The following is a 16,929-nucleotide window of genomic DNA, read 5'->3' as shown; positions in this document are numbered from 1 at the left end:
AGTTCGAAAGCACGTCAAAGTGCAAGTAGATAAATAGGTGCCGCTCCGGCGGGAAGGTAAATGACATTTCTGTGCGCTGCTCTGGTTCGCCAGACCAGGACATGATCCGGAAGCTGTACGCCGGCTCCCTCGGCCAATAAAGTGAGATGAGCGCCGCAACCCCAGAGTCGGTCACGACTGGACCTAATGGTCAGGGGTCCCTTCACCTTTAAGGAGTAGGAGAGGCTTGCTTTGTTGAGGAGAGGCATCCTGCCCTTCTAAGGAAGAGTTATCATTGGTGAATCTCAAAGGCTCACAATGGCCTGGCACATTTAGCTCAGCACAAACAGGTGGGCACCACTGCTTTTCTAAGAGAATGAGGGAGGTGTTCATGGTGAGTTCTGACACCTATTTTTCTAGAAAAATAACACTTTAGGCCTGTGGTTGATTCTAGACCAGTCTCCAATCTTCCCTTACTCAGCAAGGTGTTAGGAGCATGTGGTGGCATCTCAGCGTCAGGGTTCCTGGATGAAACAGATTACCTAGATCCATTTCAATCTGGTTTTAGGCCTGGCTGTAAAACGAAGACTGCTTTGGTTACCTTGGTGGGTGATCTGCATTGTGAACTAGACCTCTCAGTGGCTTTGGAGACCATCAACCATGGCATCCCTTTGGACTGTCTGTCTTGGATGGGCCTTGAAGGCACTATTTTACAGTGGATATTGTCCTTCTTAGAGGAGAAAATTCAGAAGGTGGTGCTGGGGTGTGTGTCTCCCCTTCAATCCTGTGGTGGTTTAAATATGGGGTCCCTCAGGTCTCCATCTTGTACCATGCTGTTTAACATACGTAAACATGAAACCTCTGGGAGAGCTCACCAGAGTTTTGGAGCCATGCTGATGACCCCCAGTTTGTCTCTCCTTTCCATCAGAACCAAGGAAGGCCTGATCCAACTTTTGCCAAGCCAAGAAAAGAAAAGCCAAGAGTGCCTGTGCATATTTTCATACATTGTTTTCTTTCTTAAACATTACCATTTGCTCAGCTGTCTTATCCTAATTCAGACTTACATCAATTAAAAATAGCTTAGCAATATGATCCTCTTCTGCTTATTTTAAGTATTTCCATTTCGAGGCAGTATACCGTAGTGTAGCTTCTCCCAACAGCGTGGCATTTTAGACCACCATTCTCATCGGCCTCAAATCAGCATGGCCAATGGTCAGCTATTATTGTGACTGTAGTGCAAAACAGCTGGGTGGACCAAAGTTGGGGAAGGCTGGTGTAGTAGGTTTGGAGGCTCAAATTCTCTCTCAGTCATGCATCTTTCAGGGTAGCCGTTGTGCACAGCATCACCTCTCACCAACCCTGCAGGGTAGTTATTGCAAGGATTAAACAAATTTCATGTACCCTGCTTGGACCTCATTGGAGAAAAAGCATAGGATACAAATAGGATGGATGGATGGATGGATGGATGGATGGATGGATAACTAACTAACTAACTAACTAACTAATTGCACTTTGTTTTTTTGTTTTTAAAAAGCACACTTACACTGCTATAAAGGTAAAGGTAAAGGGACCCTTGACCATTAGGTCCAGCCGTGGCCGACTCTGGGGATGCAGTGCTCATCTCGCTTTATTGGCTGAGGGAGCCGGCGTACAGCTTCCAGGTCATGTGGCCAGCATGACTAAGCTGCTTCTGGTGAACCATAGCAGCGCATGGAAACGCCGTTTACCTTCCCACCGGAGTGGTACCTATTTATCTACTTGCACTTTGACGTGCTTCTGAATTGCTAGGTTGGCAGGAGCAGGGACGGAGCAACGGGAGCTCACCCCATTGTGGGGATTCGAACCACCGACCTTCTGATCGGCAAGTCCTAGGCTCTGTGGTTTAACCCACAACGCCACCTGTGTCCCTTGTCTACACTGCTATAAAAAAGTATTTAATAATAATAGTAATTATTTATTACTTATACCCTGTCGATCTGGCTGGGTTTCCCCAGACACTCTGGACGGCTCCCAACAGAATATTAAAAACACAATAAGACATCAAACATTAAAAACTTCCTTAAACAGGGCTGCCATCAGATATCTTTTAAAAGTCAGATAGTTCCTTATTTCCTTGGTATCTGGTGGGAGGGCGTTCCACAGGGCGGGCGCCACTCCCGAGGAGGCCCTCTGCCTGGTTTATTGCAAGGCAAATCTATGAATTTAAAAATGTAATTGAAGCACAGCTCTTCATACACAAAACTTTGAAGAAAGATATCAGCTCGCTCTAGGAGCTTCCAATCTACCCTTCTGAAATGAAAAGCTACGGTTAAGTGCATGACAGGGGATATTTTTGAAATCAGCACTGGTTGAACAACATGTCCCCCCCCCCCTTACAAAATATAAGTACTTTCCCAAATACTATATTCTACACGCATTGGCTGATTGCCTACCAATAGACATACCAAGCCATTAGACATTCTTCTGAATGGACTTTAAAAAATATATAACATGACCACTGCTTACTTACACCATCTCAAACTGCTGCCTGCCAGCAGTGAAAAAAATCTCATACAATACCACCCCCAAGACCCACTCCAGTCCATGGACATGAAAAAGAACAGCAAATTCTGTACCTAGGCATCGGGCATTGTGTTGAATATCAAGTTTGCCCAGCTGCCCAGCTACACAAAACGTGGTCTAGAAGTATAAAAGATGAAAGTCCACAATACTCCACACAGAACGCGATAGGCTAGATAGGAGTTTTCCTCCCAATCTCTCTCACACACATGCAAACGTGAAACGACAGCCCTCACTGGGAAGCTGCGAGCACCATGCTCAAGTCAGCAGAATGTCACTCCTGAACTTTTCTCTTTCGCCTCAGGAGGATTAATGGCCTCTCCATCCCTTTGCCACCTGCCTCCCCCAACGGTCCCCGCACCCCCTTCCTTGCGGGAAGCAGAACGAGTTGAATCGCCGGGGATCGCGACAAAGTTGCAACACATTACGAACTCGAAGAGGAGTCGAGCTTTTGCTCTCTTTAAAGTGAGCAATGCCGTGCGCATCATTCAGAGAGCATGGCTGTAACAATACAGGAGAATTGAACGTGCAGATTCCCATCTGCCTGGCCCCTGAAACGGAGCTGTGACTTTGGAGATGAAAGACCCCCAAGTGCACTTAGGGAGGTGCGGGTCTTGAAATCGCAAACCCCCTCCCCTTCCTGGCACTTTCTTCCCCACGCTTAACAGGCAATCAGATGTTTCCTTGGCTCGGTACGACCGTACCTCTGTGTGGCAAGCGTCCGTACTACTGATGACAGCAGCTGCCCGTCCTTGGCCGAAACTTGCATGACATACTGCGGTTGCCCATTCGCGAGGCTGCTACAGTCCTCCACCGTCTTCACCACCGGAGCAGCTGAGCTGGTGCAGTCTGGTAGGACTTCGGGCAGGTGACTGCAGCGGCTGGTTGTCATGGTAACAGACAGCAATTACTCTGCTAATGGCTTCCACATTCATACAGGATTTCCATCTAGGAAAGAAAGATTAGAAAACAATTTATCGAAGGCAGGGGCTGCTGAGAGCGGACGCCGGGCAAGACACACATGCAACAAACCACCAATATCTCCGTCATTAAAATTCAGCAGGACTCAAAGAGCATTGCTTCCCATTAGAAAAATATTCTAACACAAAGGTGAAAGGGGGGGGGGGTGCGGAGAGAATAGAAAAGCAGGAATTGTTAATAACAATGCAGCAAGCACTTCTGTGTACAACTCTCTCTTATTGATTCTCTTTGAAAATGAGATATTTCTCTCTCTGGCCCCCCTGCACCTCCTATTTCTTTTTTCCCCTTTTTAAAAATTGCTCTTGCTATTTGCAGGGGATGGGCAGCCTCACAATTACGTGGAGTTGAGAAACTGCGTCTCTATGAAGTGTGTATTATCTTGAAAAGCAATTTTTCTCCCTTTACTTTTCTCCACAGACTTTAATGCCTTGGTGATAAATGGAAAGGCTGAAAACCTTTTGTCTCTCTCTCTCTCTCCCTTGCCGCCACCTTCCCCCACCCCCACCCCCAGTTGTGAGGTGCTAAGGACACCTAGCCAGGGCTCGCTTCAGCTACACGTCAGCCTCTTCCCCATAAACGCAAGAAAAGTACCAAATAAATTCGCAATCTCTCGGAGAAAATAACCTGTTATTACGAAGTGCGCGTTACACCATCAAATAGGGAGCACAACACCCAAATCAGTATTTAATGACAGAGGGGTTTTCTTCCCCCAACCCCAGGACTCTGGCCCCTTAATGATAACCTGCATGCAGTAATAACACAGGCTGCAAGGTAAGGTTAGAGGGGGGTGGCAAAAAAGAGAAATCATACTTGTATGTGCCATGCTCCTTTCTCCCAAGCATTTCAAGTAAATGACATTTAAAATGTTTTGCTGGACAGTAATTGTACAGGAAAACAGAACTTGTGATAGGCAGGAGTGGGTATCCCCCCAATTTAGGGGCCCATTTTGCACAGAAACACAAACAACAGAAATATGCGGCGTTAGAAAAAGTGGGTTAATTTACTGGGAAGTGCCATGTCCTGCTCTCCTCAACCAGGGTGAGAGTATAACAGCACCTCCAGGCCTTATTGAGGATGTGAGTGTATTGTATTTTTGGTTATTATGCTACGTACTTGTGTGTGTGTTTATGCACATAAAAGACCACAGACAGATTGTTCAAATACGAACATCACAGAACAAGCCCTTTCCTTAGAAGTCAGCGGCCCTGATAGCGAAGGACGTTTCAAAGGCCTGACTGAGGCTAGCTGCTAATTCCATAGGTTCACTCTACTGATTTAAAAACAGCCAATAAAACAGGAAGAATAAAATTACCAGATAACATAATCATCAACTTCTTCATCATCAACAACAACAACACCACAGAAAGCTTAAAAGTAAATGAGTAGCATAAAATATATTCCGCAAGATGCAAGATTCATATTTCTACCAAACGTACCAAATATTCATGGGCGTTGCCAAATAAACTCATATTTGAAAGGACTGAGCCAACCAGGAGAAAGATTGGTCATATAAGTCACAAATGGCCCCCAAGTAGAAGCAAAGTTGGAGGGGTCTGCATCACCCCTGGCGGAGTGTATTTTGAGTCATTTTTCCAGAAAAGGCAATGAACACGACTTCTTTAAACCATCGAGCCACAGGAGAACAAGACGAATCTTTCCATCCTTGAGAGATCACTAGATGAGCAGCAACCAAAGGATATAATTCCCTGTTGAGAAGTAAGGTCAGAACCACCCCAAATGGCTAAGAGACATAGCCTAAGGTCCAAGGCAGCCTGTTTGCCAGCAATAATGCCAATCTCAACTGTAACCTGCTTCCAGAACCTGTGTACATAATGACATCCACACCACATATGCCAGTATGTTCCTCATACCTTACAACTCGCTCAGCGTAAGGGGGAACTATATCTTCCAATACATATTTTTATACAGTGGTATACAGTAGTACCTCAGGTTAGGGATGCAGGTGGCACTGTGGGTTAAACCACATAGCCAAGGGCTTGTCGATCAGAAGGTTGGCAGTTCGAATCCCCGCGATGGGGTGAGCTCCCGTTGCTCGGTCCCTGCTCCTGCCAACCTAGCAGTTCGAAAGCACGTCAAAGTGCAAGTAGATAAATAGGTACCACTCCGGCAGGAAGGTAAACGGCCAGAAGCGGCTTAGTCATGCTGGCCACATGACCCGGAAGCTGTACGCCGGCTCCTTCGGCCAATAAAACGAGATGAGTGCTTGTGTGTGTGCCAGCAATCATTTTCATACTCTCCCCCTTCCCTTTTCTGAGCCCTATCCTTTCATTCCCATCCTCCCCAGAGTGAGTGCCTGTGTGATTCCTCGGGGATAGGTTTATTCCCTCTTTCTTGTAAATCATTTTTATAGTTTTTTTGTGGAGCACAAAAAGGGCAGGAGAACACTTTGGGAATTCTGACTCCCTAGGGCTCTTCCCCACTGCCCTTCCCCCAATGTCTTCACAATGCTAAGGGCAGAACCAGGCATTATGGGAAATGCACTGTCGCTCCAGCAATCAGCAGCTTCTGGAACCCCACTTTTCTCAGTCTCCTGTAGCAAGTACTAAGATGATGATTTTGTCACATTGCAAGCTTCTGCATTATCAGCCCTGCTCCAATGGCTGAGATACCACAGGCAGAAGCCACCAATCTGGCCACACACACACACACACACACACACACACACTATATATATAAACAACCATGATAGAGCATGGCAGACACAATCCAAATGCTGTACTGAACACCATTCTTTTATTTGTGTGTTCAGACCCAGAGACCTCCCCCTAAATAAACACACATTTGACTCAAATTTTAGTTTTGGTTTTTGGCAGAATTTAGGCCACAACCTTATTGATTACAGAAAGTGAGTGGTTGCATAGGCTCTGGTTCAGCTAGCTTCCTGCACACTTGCAGGTAGGGCTGACCCAGGGCACCTGCATAGGTCAGCCAAGGGTGAACACCCGAGGCAGGTGAAAAGCCTGGGAACGGACTATGTCTACTCCCCAGATGCTCCCCTGGACTCAGGCATGGGCACAACCCCCTCTCAGGGTTGACCAAACTAGGTTGAGTCCCTGAATTCCTTTAATGGAATACCCTTCACATAGGGATGGCGAGAGCGTTCTCCCATCCCTATTACCTGAACCAGAGCCTAGCCGCAACCTTACAAGTTGCGATGAACTGCTACGCAGCAGGTGAAACCCAAATGGTAACAGCCAATCAGCCAAGTGGGGAAAACTCCTGCCGTGCTCCTGTCCCAACGACAGATGACACACGACAGCATAGCAAGGTCAATCACAAAATGCCCTAAATATAGGGAGGTGGGCGGTTGCTCTGATGCATGAGCTGAAAGAGGAAGCTCAGGGTCACATGCACAGGTATATATAGGTCCCTTGGCCAATTTAGACAGCTCCCCATTGGCCAGATTAAACCCAGCAATAAGGGACCTACCAATCGGGTGTTGTGGCTGTCCAATATACCCACCCACAACCAAGAGGTCAGTCTCCAGGTCTCACCGCAACACGTGCCCTCTTTTAGGCCCTCACCGCACGTGCCCTCACCGCAACACGTGCCCTCTTTTAGTGTTACTTGCCTTAACACCAAAATAATTTAAAAATTGAAACCTTGGCCATTCCTTTTGTAGTTTGATAATCAACTGGCACAAAGCACTTTGTGGCACTTTCCAGAGTTAGTCAAGCAGCTGGCTGAGGCAAGAAAGCAATTGGTTCCAGGCAGAGAGACATCAGGGATGCCATCCCACTCCCATAGATCACCAGTGTCAAAGCAATGATTCTTCAACATCAATTTCGTTGGACTGGTCATGTTGTGCTAATGTCTGATGATTGTCTTCCAAAGCAACTACTCTATTCTGAACTTAAAAATGGAAAGTGTAATGCTGGTGGTCAACAAAAGAGGTTTAAAAACTGTCTCAAGTCAAATCTAAAAAAATGTAGTATAAACACCAACAATTGGGAAACACTGGCCTGCTAGCGCTCCAGTTGGAGAACAGTCTTTACCAAAGGTGTCATGGGCTTTGAAGACACTCAAATTCAGGACGCAAGGGAGAAACATGCTAAGAGGAAGGCACGCTTGGCAAATCCACACCATGATCAGCTCCTGCCGCTCCTACTGTGGAAGGACGTGTGGATCCAGCATTGGCCTCCACAGTCACTTACAGACTCATTGTTAAAACCATGTTTGTGGAAGACAATCTTACTCGGCTACGAGTGATCGCCAAAGAAGAAGAAGAAGAAGATTTACGAACAGGGGCCGAGTGCTTGACGATACACCTATCATTGCGGGGATGGCTTTAGCTACTTTTGCAGAGAATACATTCCCTAGGAAGCATGCATGTTGCCTATGCGCTACTTCGTAGCAGTTCTGACGCTCAAAGAACAATGAAGAAAAAGAATAGCGTTGTGATCCTCATATACAATGACAATTGAGCAAGTGACTAATTCCAAGACCATTAGCACACAAAGAAATGCAAAAGAATGCAGCCTTATGAGAATGGCAGCCACAGACTCTCAAAGGAGCGTGCGTAGGAACATGGATTATGAGCTACATTTTAGTTTTGAAATGCATGCTGAGACTGTTCAACGAGAGTATGCAGCAGCACAGTAGATGCCTCATTAAACTTAAATAGCCTAGACAGGGCTGTGCTTATAGACCCATGCTACAGAATTATACATTTTCTTGCTCACTGCTTCGCTGACCTCATTATGTACAGCAGGAAGATTATCATTCTGCATAAAGTGACCATCCATGCTTTGACAAAGGCATCCGTCAGTCAGTTGAGGAGTTTAAGGGTATTTCTTAACCACCAGATGATGCCGTTAAGAGCAAAATATTAATATATGCACAACTCTTTGCTTTAGCGGCCACTTAAAAAAGAGAGGGAGCTATTTGGTCAGCCCAGCAGAATATGTTTCTTCTTAGCAGCTTGATAACATATTTTTAAAATAGGAATATCTGACTATTAACTTCAATGGATATGGGATTTCTGCTATTCAAGGCACTTGGAAATCTGATGAAAATCATTTGTGTTATATGGAAAACAGAAAAAGAGGGAGCAGCTTGGCCAAGGCAGCTGACATTCATGGCCGACGTTGACATTTGAAAACAGGTCTAATCCCAGCATTTTACTGGTGTCACCCTGATTTCCAAAGTTCTGATTTTCAGAAAAGCTCTGACAACACAAAATAAATACCAGCCTTTTGAACATGTATTAAAATCATAATAATTCAACCCCGGCAGAAGCCCTATAATGCAATTCATCCAATTCCAACAGTTGAGTTTGTTTTCAATATTCTCCCTCATAAAATGCAGCATGATATACACTTTTGAAAATGGTGTAAGTAATAAGCAGCGCGTATTGAACTCTGGAGGTAAATATCAAGAATGATTGTTCTGAGAAGTACCTATTGACTAAGGCAATGCCAGTGCATACAAAAGCAAAAATAAATCTTGCCACCTAAGAAAACCCCAGCTGAATAAATGCTGCTGTATTCTTTTTATGCGCTTTCATATGAAACACATGGAAATAGCTTTTGACCATGAGCAGATATTGTTCATTTTCAGGGCCATAAGGTTCATTCAGAGACGCTGACAAGGCCTATATTGTATCATTATAGCAAGGAGCCAGAAAACCAGGGGATACCAAGAGACTGAGTACTGGACATACCAGAAAACGGTTGCCAAATCACAAAAGTCAGAATCCAGAAGACTACCACAGGGATTTTCTGGTCATTCACACATTTCATCATGGTTTGGCAGTTGTTAAGAGCTGTTAAGACATAGGTCTGAGGTGGTGAATATAGGCAGAAGACCTTTGCCGATTTATATGCTTATGGAATGATCTAAATTCTGCACCAAGAAATCTGAATTCTGCAACCTGCCTAAGTCATGCAAATGTACATGTATTTACTTATCTTGCATAATTTATTCTGATTCTGCTAATCATATTTTTTAGGGGATAGGTAGCAGAGAGCAATGTAGGACAGTGAAACATTGCTCTCTGGCCACTAAAAATCCTGCTAAGCTTCCTTTGATGGTTCCCATTAACCCATTGACACTTCTCATCTAGTTTCAAGGCTATCTTCATAACCTTATGAGCTAGACAACAGAAGCGGAATTTTGGCACTGAATAAATATAACACTGAACCAAAACGATCATATAGGTGTCCGTAAAAGTACGTTTTGGGGAGATGTTCCAAAGATGGGGTGCTGCAACTGAAAATGTTGGGTTGGCACTCATCTAATCTCCAAAATGGGCAGCCTCTGAAAAAGGTCGTCTTCAAGCCAGTCTTAACAAGCAAGATGGTTGAAATGAGAAACAGTGGTCCCTTGCTATTAAAAACCATTTCTTCTATCCGTAGGTCTGGTTAAACACATAAATGCAGAGCTGCATTTTTAGCCTTCAGTCTTCTTGTGAACAAGTTGCTCACCCAACTTCACCATGATTCTGCACCTTGCCCAACAGAAGAAAGGGCACCAAATGGAAGATGTTCCATTTATCTGATTCGCCCCGTTCAGGTGACAGGTAAGTTCAAAATGTCATCATACCATTGCTGCATCTTAGAACGAATGCTTGCCATACTGCATTTTGTTTCTTGCAATGTAGAAGGCAGAGGTCTGGGGGGAAAGTAGGCAAAGGGAAATTAAAAATTTAATGGGAAAGCGATGAAATACCAACAAAAGAACAGCGGCAAGAAAAGTTGATGGAATATGCTGAAATGGTGAAAATAACTGAGAAAGATAATGACAACAATTCCCTTCAAAAAAGATTGGGAACCTTTTATGATGTACATACAGAAACAATGCATTGAAATGAACTCACTTGCAGGATTCGAGTAATACACTTACAATGGACAAACAAACAGAAAATATAAATATGAGGTTAAAATGTTAACAACAGTTGGCAAGGTACAATTTTAATTTTAGTATGTAAGGCATATAAAATTATAAGCAGAAGAAATAAGCACCGTATTTCTCGCTCTGTAAGACGCACCCGACCACAAGACGCACCTAGTTTTTAGAGGAGGAAAACAAAAAAAATAAAATAAAAAAATGCTGAATCAAATGTTGTTGAAGAGGCTTTGCCTCTTTATCTCTGAAGCCAGAACAGCAAGAAGAATTGCTGCATTCGCTCCATAAGATGCACACACATTTCCCCTTAATTTTTAGGAGGGGAAAAGTGCATCTTATAGAGCGAAAAATACGGTATGCTATAAACCAGAAACGGAAGTTGGGAGAGCTGGGGGGGGGGGGTAATAGAAAATGTAAAATGTAATTTGAATTTTGCTAAAACTTGTAAAATTTTAATATATATTTTTTTAAAAAAACCCCATAAAATTTTCTTTTGCAGAAGGAGGAGAAAGAAATCATGCTAGCTGCTGCAGAGAATACTGTCATTACAACCCGCTTGTTCCTCAAGGGAGCGTCACGGAGTCAGGCGAGTTTTTCCCTTTTGCATCTCTGCTGTTGATTTAAATGACAGGTGTGAAAAGTGCAGGGAGTCAGACTGCTCCCGACTGACTCCTCGTGTAGGGATGCTGAATGGTGATGGCACTGCAACACACACAACCGCCCCTCCAAGGAGCGCTAAAAATCTTGCAGCTAATGAATTGGCTCTCCTGTGAGGCATGGATATAGAAAAGCAATGCTACGTACAGCTAGAGCGTTGCATAGACTGGGGAAGCAATTTTGGCAGAATGCAAAGAAGTTAGGACAGTCTTAAGACATAGTCTTCTGTTCTCGTATCCTCCAGGTGTAGACCTTTTAACAATTTGCTGGGAAGATCAAAGATTGCATTTCAGGAAGGCTAGAATTAGAGCTGGGAAAATCCTCCTGTTTTCAAGGAAGCATTAATCATCTCATTGATGCAGTTTGTCAAATCCCCTCTTGCTACATGCTATCAACCAAGTAGGGCAAGGATGGAGCCCGCAGGTAGAAGGTCACGTTTCTCCTAGAACCGTATCTATCACTTCTTTATTCTCAACACGGGGTAATCTTTGTTTGGAGTACTTACACCAGTACTTCAAGCATGTTGGCTAGGCAGGTAATAGCTTGACCTTCACACTTCTAGTGGGCTTTAATGTTTCCTTCTGAAAGAAACTGCCTTTTCCCCACATGACCCATTAGACCAACCTACAGAGTCTTCCAATTCACACTGGAGAATGGGAATCAGAAACAGGATATTTGTGGCTGACCTAAAGTTGTGTGATTCACTTCTCTTAGAAATTTGTCCGAGGCTGAGCGTTTACTGAAAGCTTTCCATTAGCTAAAAAAAGAAAGAGAGAGGCTGTGATTCAAATCTGTTGGGACTGGTGAATTTATATTAAGGTGTGGGTATTTTTGTTCATGCCTAGTTTTCTCCCAGCGCCGTAATCCGTTTTCAGCCTGTAGGTTCAGACACCCAAATTAATACATTAAATTAAATAATATTAGCTCAATAAAATATTTTTTCTTTCCTTATTGTGTTCATAGCTGTCAACTTTTCCCTTTTCTTGTGAGGAATCCTATTCGGAATAAGGGAATTTGAAAAAAGGGAAATGTTGACAGCTATGATTCTCTTCCATCAATCCACTTCAGGTCAATATTATTTTACATACACAGCGGTACCTCGGGTTACAAATGCTTCAGGTTACAAACTCTGCTAACCCGGAAGTAGTTACCTCGGGTTGCAAACTTTGCCCCAGGATGAGAATGGAAACCGTGCACCAGTAGCATGGTGGCAGCAGGAGGCCCCATTAGCAAAAGTGCACCTTAGGTTAAGAAAGGTTTCGGGTTAAGAACGGACCTCCGGAACAAATTAAGTTCGTAACCCAAGGTACCACTGCAATTTTATCATGTCACTCCCTCTGTATGTGTTCAAAATTTGAATATACAGTGGTACCTTGGGTTAAGTACTTAATTCGTTCTGGAGGTCCGTTCTTAACCTGAAACTCTTCTTAACCTGAAGCACCACTTTAGCTAATAGGGCCTCCTGCTGCTGCCATGTCGCTGCTGCACGATTTCTGTTCTTATCCTGAAGCAAAGTTCTTAACCTGAAGCACTATTTCTGGGTTAGTGGAGTTTGTAACCTGAAGCATATGTAACCCGAGGTACCACTGTATACAATATGGAGCTCTGGGGTTGCTCTCTTTGGTATCGTGTTCGAGAATTCAAAATGTCACTGCCGATCACGGTGGCATTTGCCCTCCTGGGTGTGTGACATCATACTGGGTTCATAAGGAAAGGGTTAACTAATTGTAAAATGACTAGCCAATGGGAACCCAAGGGGAGGAGTTATTTAGAGTTAGGGTGGTTGAGAAGTCAGTCTGGAGTTAGAGACAAGACAGAGAGGATAAGTCTGTGGGTTGGGCAAGTCTGGTGTGAGAGAGTGAGAGAATCTGTTAAGAGGAGTCAGTCAAACAGTTGAGATAATCAGTCAGAAGGTATTAGGAAGGTATAGGCCGGTAAAGAAACTAAAGTTAAGAAACCGACAGGAATAATATCTGAGAAACCATAAACTTGTTAATGCTTATAAAATAACCTTTTTTATTTGGTTCAATTTTAAGAACTGTCTGGACTCAGTGTTTTACCCTGTGGTGGCACAGGGATCAATAGACCGTTAAACGTCCATGGACCCTGTGTGATCACCACAATCACTCGCTGAGAAATCCCAAGGCAGTAAGGGACCCAATGTGTAAGTTCTCATGCCAAGACAATGCCAACAAGGCAATATTATTGTCAACGTATTTGCAAGAAATTCTGCAAATGGTCCCATCAATGAAGTGTTCGTTTTCCATCGTGGAAGGACTGCGTAGCAGGAGATGCGTGGCTCTGAAATCAAGGAAAACGGCAGGACTCCGCACATGCCTGCGAGCGAGGCCCAGGGATTCTTATTAAGTTATAGTCAAACATATGGAGATGTCAAACTGCAGCCTTGCCAACCTGGAGATGAATTTCAACACGGGCTCATTTGCTTTTACAACAGAAAGCCAAGTTGGACCCCTCATTGCACTTTTGACTACCGTGCATAAATTGAGCTCATTTCTCCACTGCATCAAGAACTACCATGTTGATGAATTCAATTACCAAAGTGGATCTCTCCCCCCCCCTCCCATTTCAACCAGGAGAGATTCCCCTCAGAGCCGCTGCAGAAAACCCTGAGTGGTTTTTGATTCACATGAGACAAAAAAAGCTCTCATACTGTAAGCTGTGGGAGGCAGAAGTTATACAAATATTGAAGTAGAGCTCTTATGTGAATTTCCCATTTGTGCCTTTTCAGCACCTTTATTAAAAACAGCACAGAATGCATCCGCAGTCTTCAAACGCTTTCAAGCACTCAGAAACCCACACTAAACTTCCTATTTCACAGTATTCCCAGGAGTCTCCTATTAAGTTCCAAGAAATGCAACTCAAAAACTTGTATCCTGCAGCTTTGAGACTTTAAGACCAAGGGAAGAAAAAATACAACTAGCTTGTTACCAAGGGAAGCTGTCCTAACAGCCTGGCAGCCAGTTATTTAAAATAGGGAGTTAGGGGAGGATCACCCTGAAAATGAAAAATATGTGTGTTGGGAAAGCAAATAATCATCCTTGGTTTTTATATTCTGTGCAAGAAACTATAAATTCTGCCGGCATGTGGTAAACATGCCATGTGTATTTTAGCTGACATTCAAATATATTTAATTATTAAAATGCCATTGATTGTGGAAGTTAATCATTATCCACGGTTAATTATTTTCCAATTTAATATGAAGCTAAGGGCTTGCAGCCTATTTATGACTCTTTTGAAACTGAGATACAAGTTTGCATAATTTCACATTTCTGCAAATCACCCACTGCATGTAGAGACAAGGGGATATTTTGACGTCCATTGAGAACTTCTGATGTAAAGGAAAGCAAGAGAAATGTAAAGTAGAATGAGAACTGATTAGACAAACATAGTCAGACATGAAAAAATAGTGTTTTTTTTGTGGGGGGCACAGGTTCGCCACCCCATCCTAGAACCTGTTGCCCCAGTACATGGAATGGTAGGTTGTGGGAGAGAATATTTCTTATTTAGTTAACTGGGAGACAACCAAAAATGCCATAACACATGATCTCAGTGATCAAGGTGGGATGGAAGGCTTCGGGTGGCTGCTAAGCTATATTTAACGTAAACTTCCCAAAACATGATGTCATGCTGGCGTTGCAACATCATCACAGCAGCACCAACACTATCTGCTAGCAAATATGCTCAGTAGGCAGAATCATTTTCAAAGGTACACTGAAATCTCAGTTTGTAGACTGGAGGCACACCAAGGGCAAAACTATCACTGTCATTAATCAGAAGAGAAGGGAGCCAGGTTAAGTTTGAAATTAACCTTATGGGAGTTTAAATATGGATAGTTTCGCATGATAGGTATTAAGTAGTGGGTGGACATAGCAGACGACACAGAGATTTCTCCAAATAGTTCTTTATAAGTAAGCTGGAACTGAACTGAACAGCAAATAGCTCAGCTGGTCTGCTTTTATAGGCAGTTGGTTGTCAACATTGTAACAACAACAACCCAGGGTTTCCTGCCTAAATTAACTGGCGTGGACCTGAGTGAAAACTATATACACAATACCCCTGGTGGCCAGGGTGAGAACTTCAACACGTAACAATAGGGATGTATGCAGTAGTCCCCTAAATAAAGTTTACCATGCTATACAAAAATTAAAGAAAGTAAGGATTAGTATCTTAGAATTTTAGAGTTGGAAGGGACCACAAGGCTCATCTAAAAAGGTAAAGGACCCCTGGATGGTTATAAATCCAGTCAAAGGGGACTATTGGGTGCAGTGCTCATCTTGCTTCAGAGCTGGCGTTTGATCGTGGACAGCTTTCTGGGTCATGTGGCCAGCAGGACTAAACCGCTTCTGGCGAAACGGGACACTGTGATGAAGCCAAAGCGCATGGAAACACCGTTTACCTTCCTGCTGCAGCGGTACCTATTTATCCACTTGCACTTTGACGTGTTTTCTAACTGCTAGGCTGGTAGGAGCTGGGACAGAGCAACAGGAGCTCACCCCATCGCAGGGATTTGAACCGTCAATGTTCTGATTGGGAAGCCCAAGAGGCTCAGTGGTTTATACCACAGCTCCACCCGTGTCCCGAATAAACAAGCACACAATCACTGATAGGTCCACCCGCCATTGTGAGGCTCAAAGCAATGAAGATGATGCCTCCCCAGCTGTTGCCATTGGCTGTGGGTTTCTTGTGATGTCACAAAAGCACTTGGCAACTGAGTGGATATAAAGGCAGGCCAAAGGGAAAGCCCTTTTCTATTTCCAGCAGGACACACCTGGCAATGGATGTGACATTCAGCACTGCCCAGGTTTCTTCCACTTGAAGGAGGCAAACCGGTGAATGGAAGGAGGCAATCCTCTGGCAGTGGGATGTTGGGAGCGATAATAAGGCAAGTTTGCTTGCTTGAAGGCTGCTGGTATCCGTGGTTGGAAGCTGGAGGACGTCTTGTGATGAACCTAACAGTAGCTTCTGGCACAATGGGACACCATGACAGAAGCCAGAATGCACAGAAATGCTGTTTACCTTCCTGCCACAGCATTATCTATTTATCTACTTGCACTGGTGTGTTTTCGAACTGTTAGGTTGGCAGGAGCTGGGACCAAGCAACAGGAGCTCACCCCGTCGTGGAGATTCGAATCACCGACTTTCCAAGGCTCAGTGTTTTAGACCACCGCGCCACCCGCATCCCTCACAAAAGTCATCTAACCTGCATTCTGGGAATCTTTCACCCAACGTGGGGCTCTTACCACAACCCTGGAATCTCATGCTCTACCAATTGAGCTATCCGAACTGCAGTAATATTGGGATTATGTCTGCATTTATTTTACCGTTATTATATATTTACCCTCCTTTCCACTAGAGAGCTCAAGCGGGTGTGCATGCCTATCTCATGGCATCCTCAAAGCAACCATTTTGAGTGTTACGCTTCCGATTTGAGTGCCACACTTCCATTTTGACTGTTACGCTGAGGTCTGTCTGTTTTTGCTTTTTATTTTGCGTTTTTGTTTTGCGGCTTTTTTGTTTCGTTTTTGTGACTATGTGGAACCCAGTTCAGCTACTGATTGATTGATTGCATGACTGCAGTACATTGCTTATTGCTTTCATTTTATGGATCAATGGTCTTGTTAGATAGTAAAATTCATGTTCAATTGCTGTTTTAGGGGTTGTTTTTAAAAGTCTGGAATGGATTAATCCACTTTGCATTACTTTCTATGGGAAAGTGCACTTTGGTTTTCGAACGTTTTGGTTTTGGAACGGATTAAGTTTGAGAACCAAGGTACCACTGTATATTAATAAAGACGATTTTTGCTGAAGAAATGCTACTCTGCAAATCATTAGAGAGCACCACTACTGCCACTGATATATAATAAG

At 43.8% G+C, this 16,929-nt stretch overlaps 1 protein-coding gene across 2 annotated transcripts in view; it reads right to left on the bottom strand.

Moving 5' to 3' along the window:
* Positions 1–16,929, bottom strand: part of MARCHF3 (membrane associated ring-CH-type finger 3) — a 166,834-nt gene that overhangs the window by 48,518 nt on the left and 101,387 nt on the right. For both annotated transcript variants that reach the window (XM_083702450.1, XM_083702451.1), the window contains one exon: positions 3,243–3,486. In XM_083702450.1, the coding sequence (XP_083558576.1) occupies positions 3,243–3,430 (188 nt within the window). In that variant the 5' untranslated portion in view covers positions 3,431–3,486. The remainder of the gene's footprint in view (positions 1–3,242; positions 3,487–16,929) is intronic.

This window comes from Podarcis gaigeae (genome assembly GCF_964106915.1).
Source record: "Podarcis gaigeae genome assembly, chromosome: 11".
NCBI classification, from domain to species: Eukaryota; Metazoa; Chordata; class Lepidosauria; order Squamata; family Lacertidae; genus Podarcis; species Podarcis gaigeae.
This window is presented reverse-complemented; position numbering and strand designations above follow the sequence as displayed.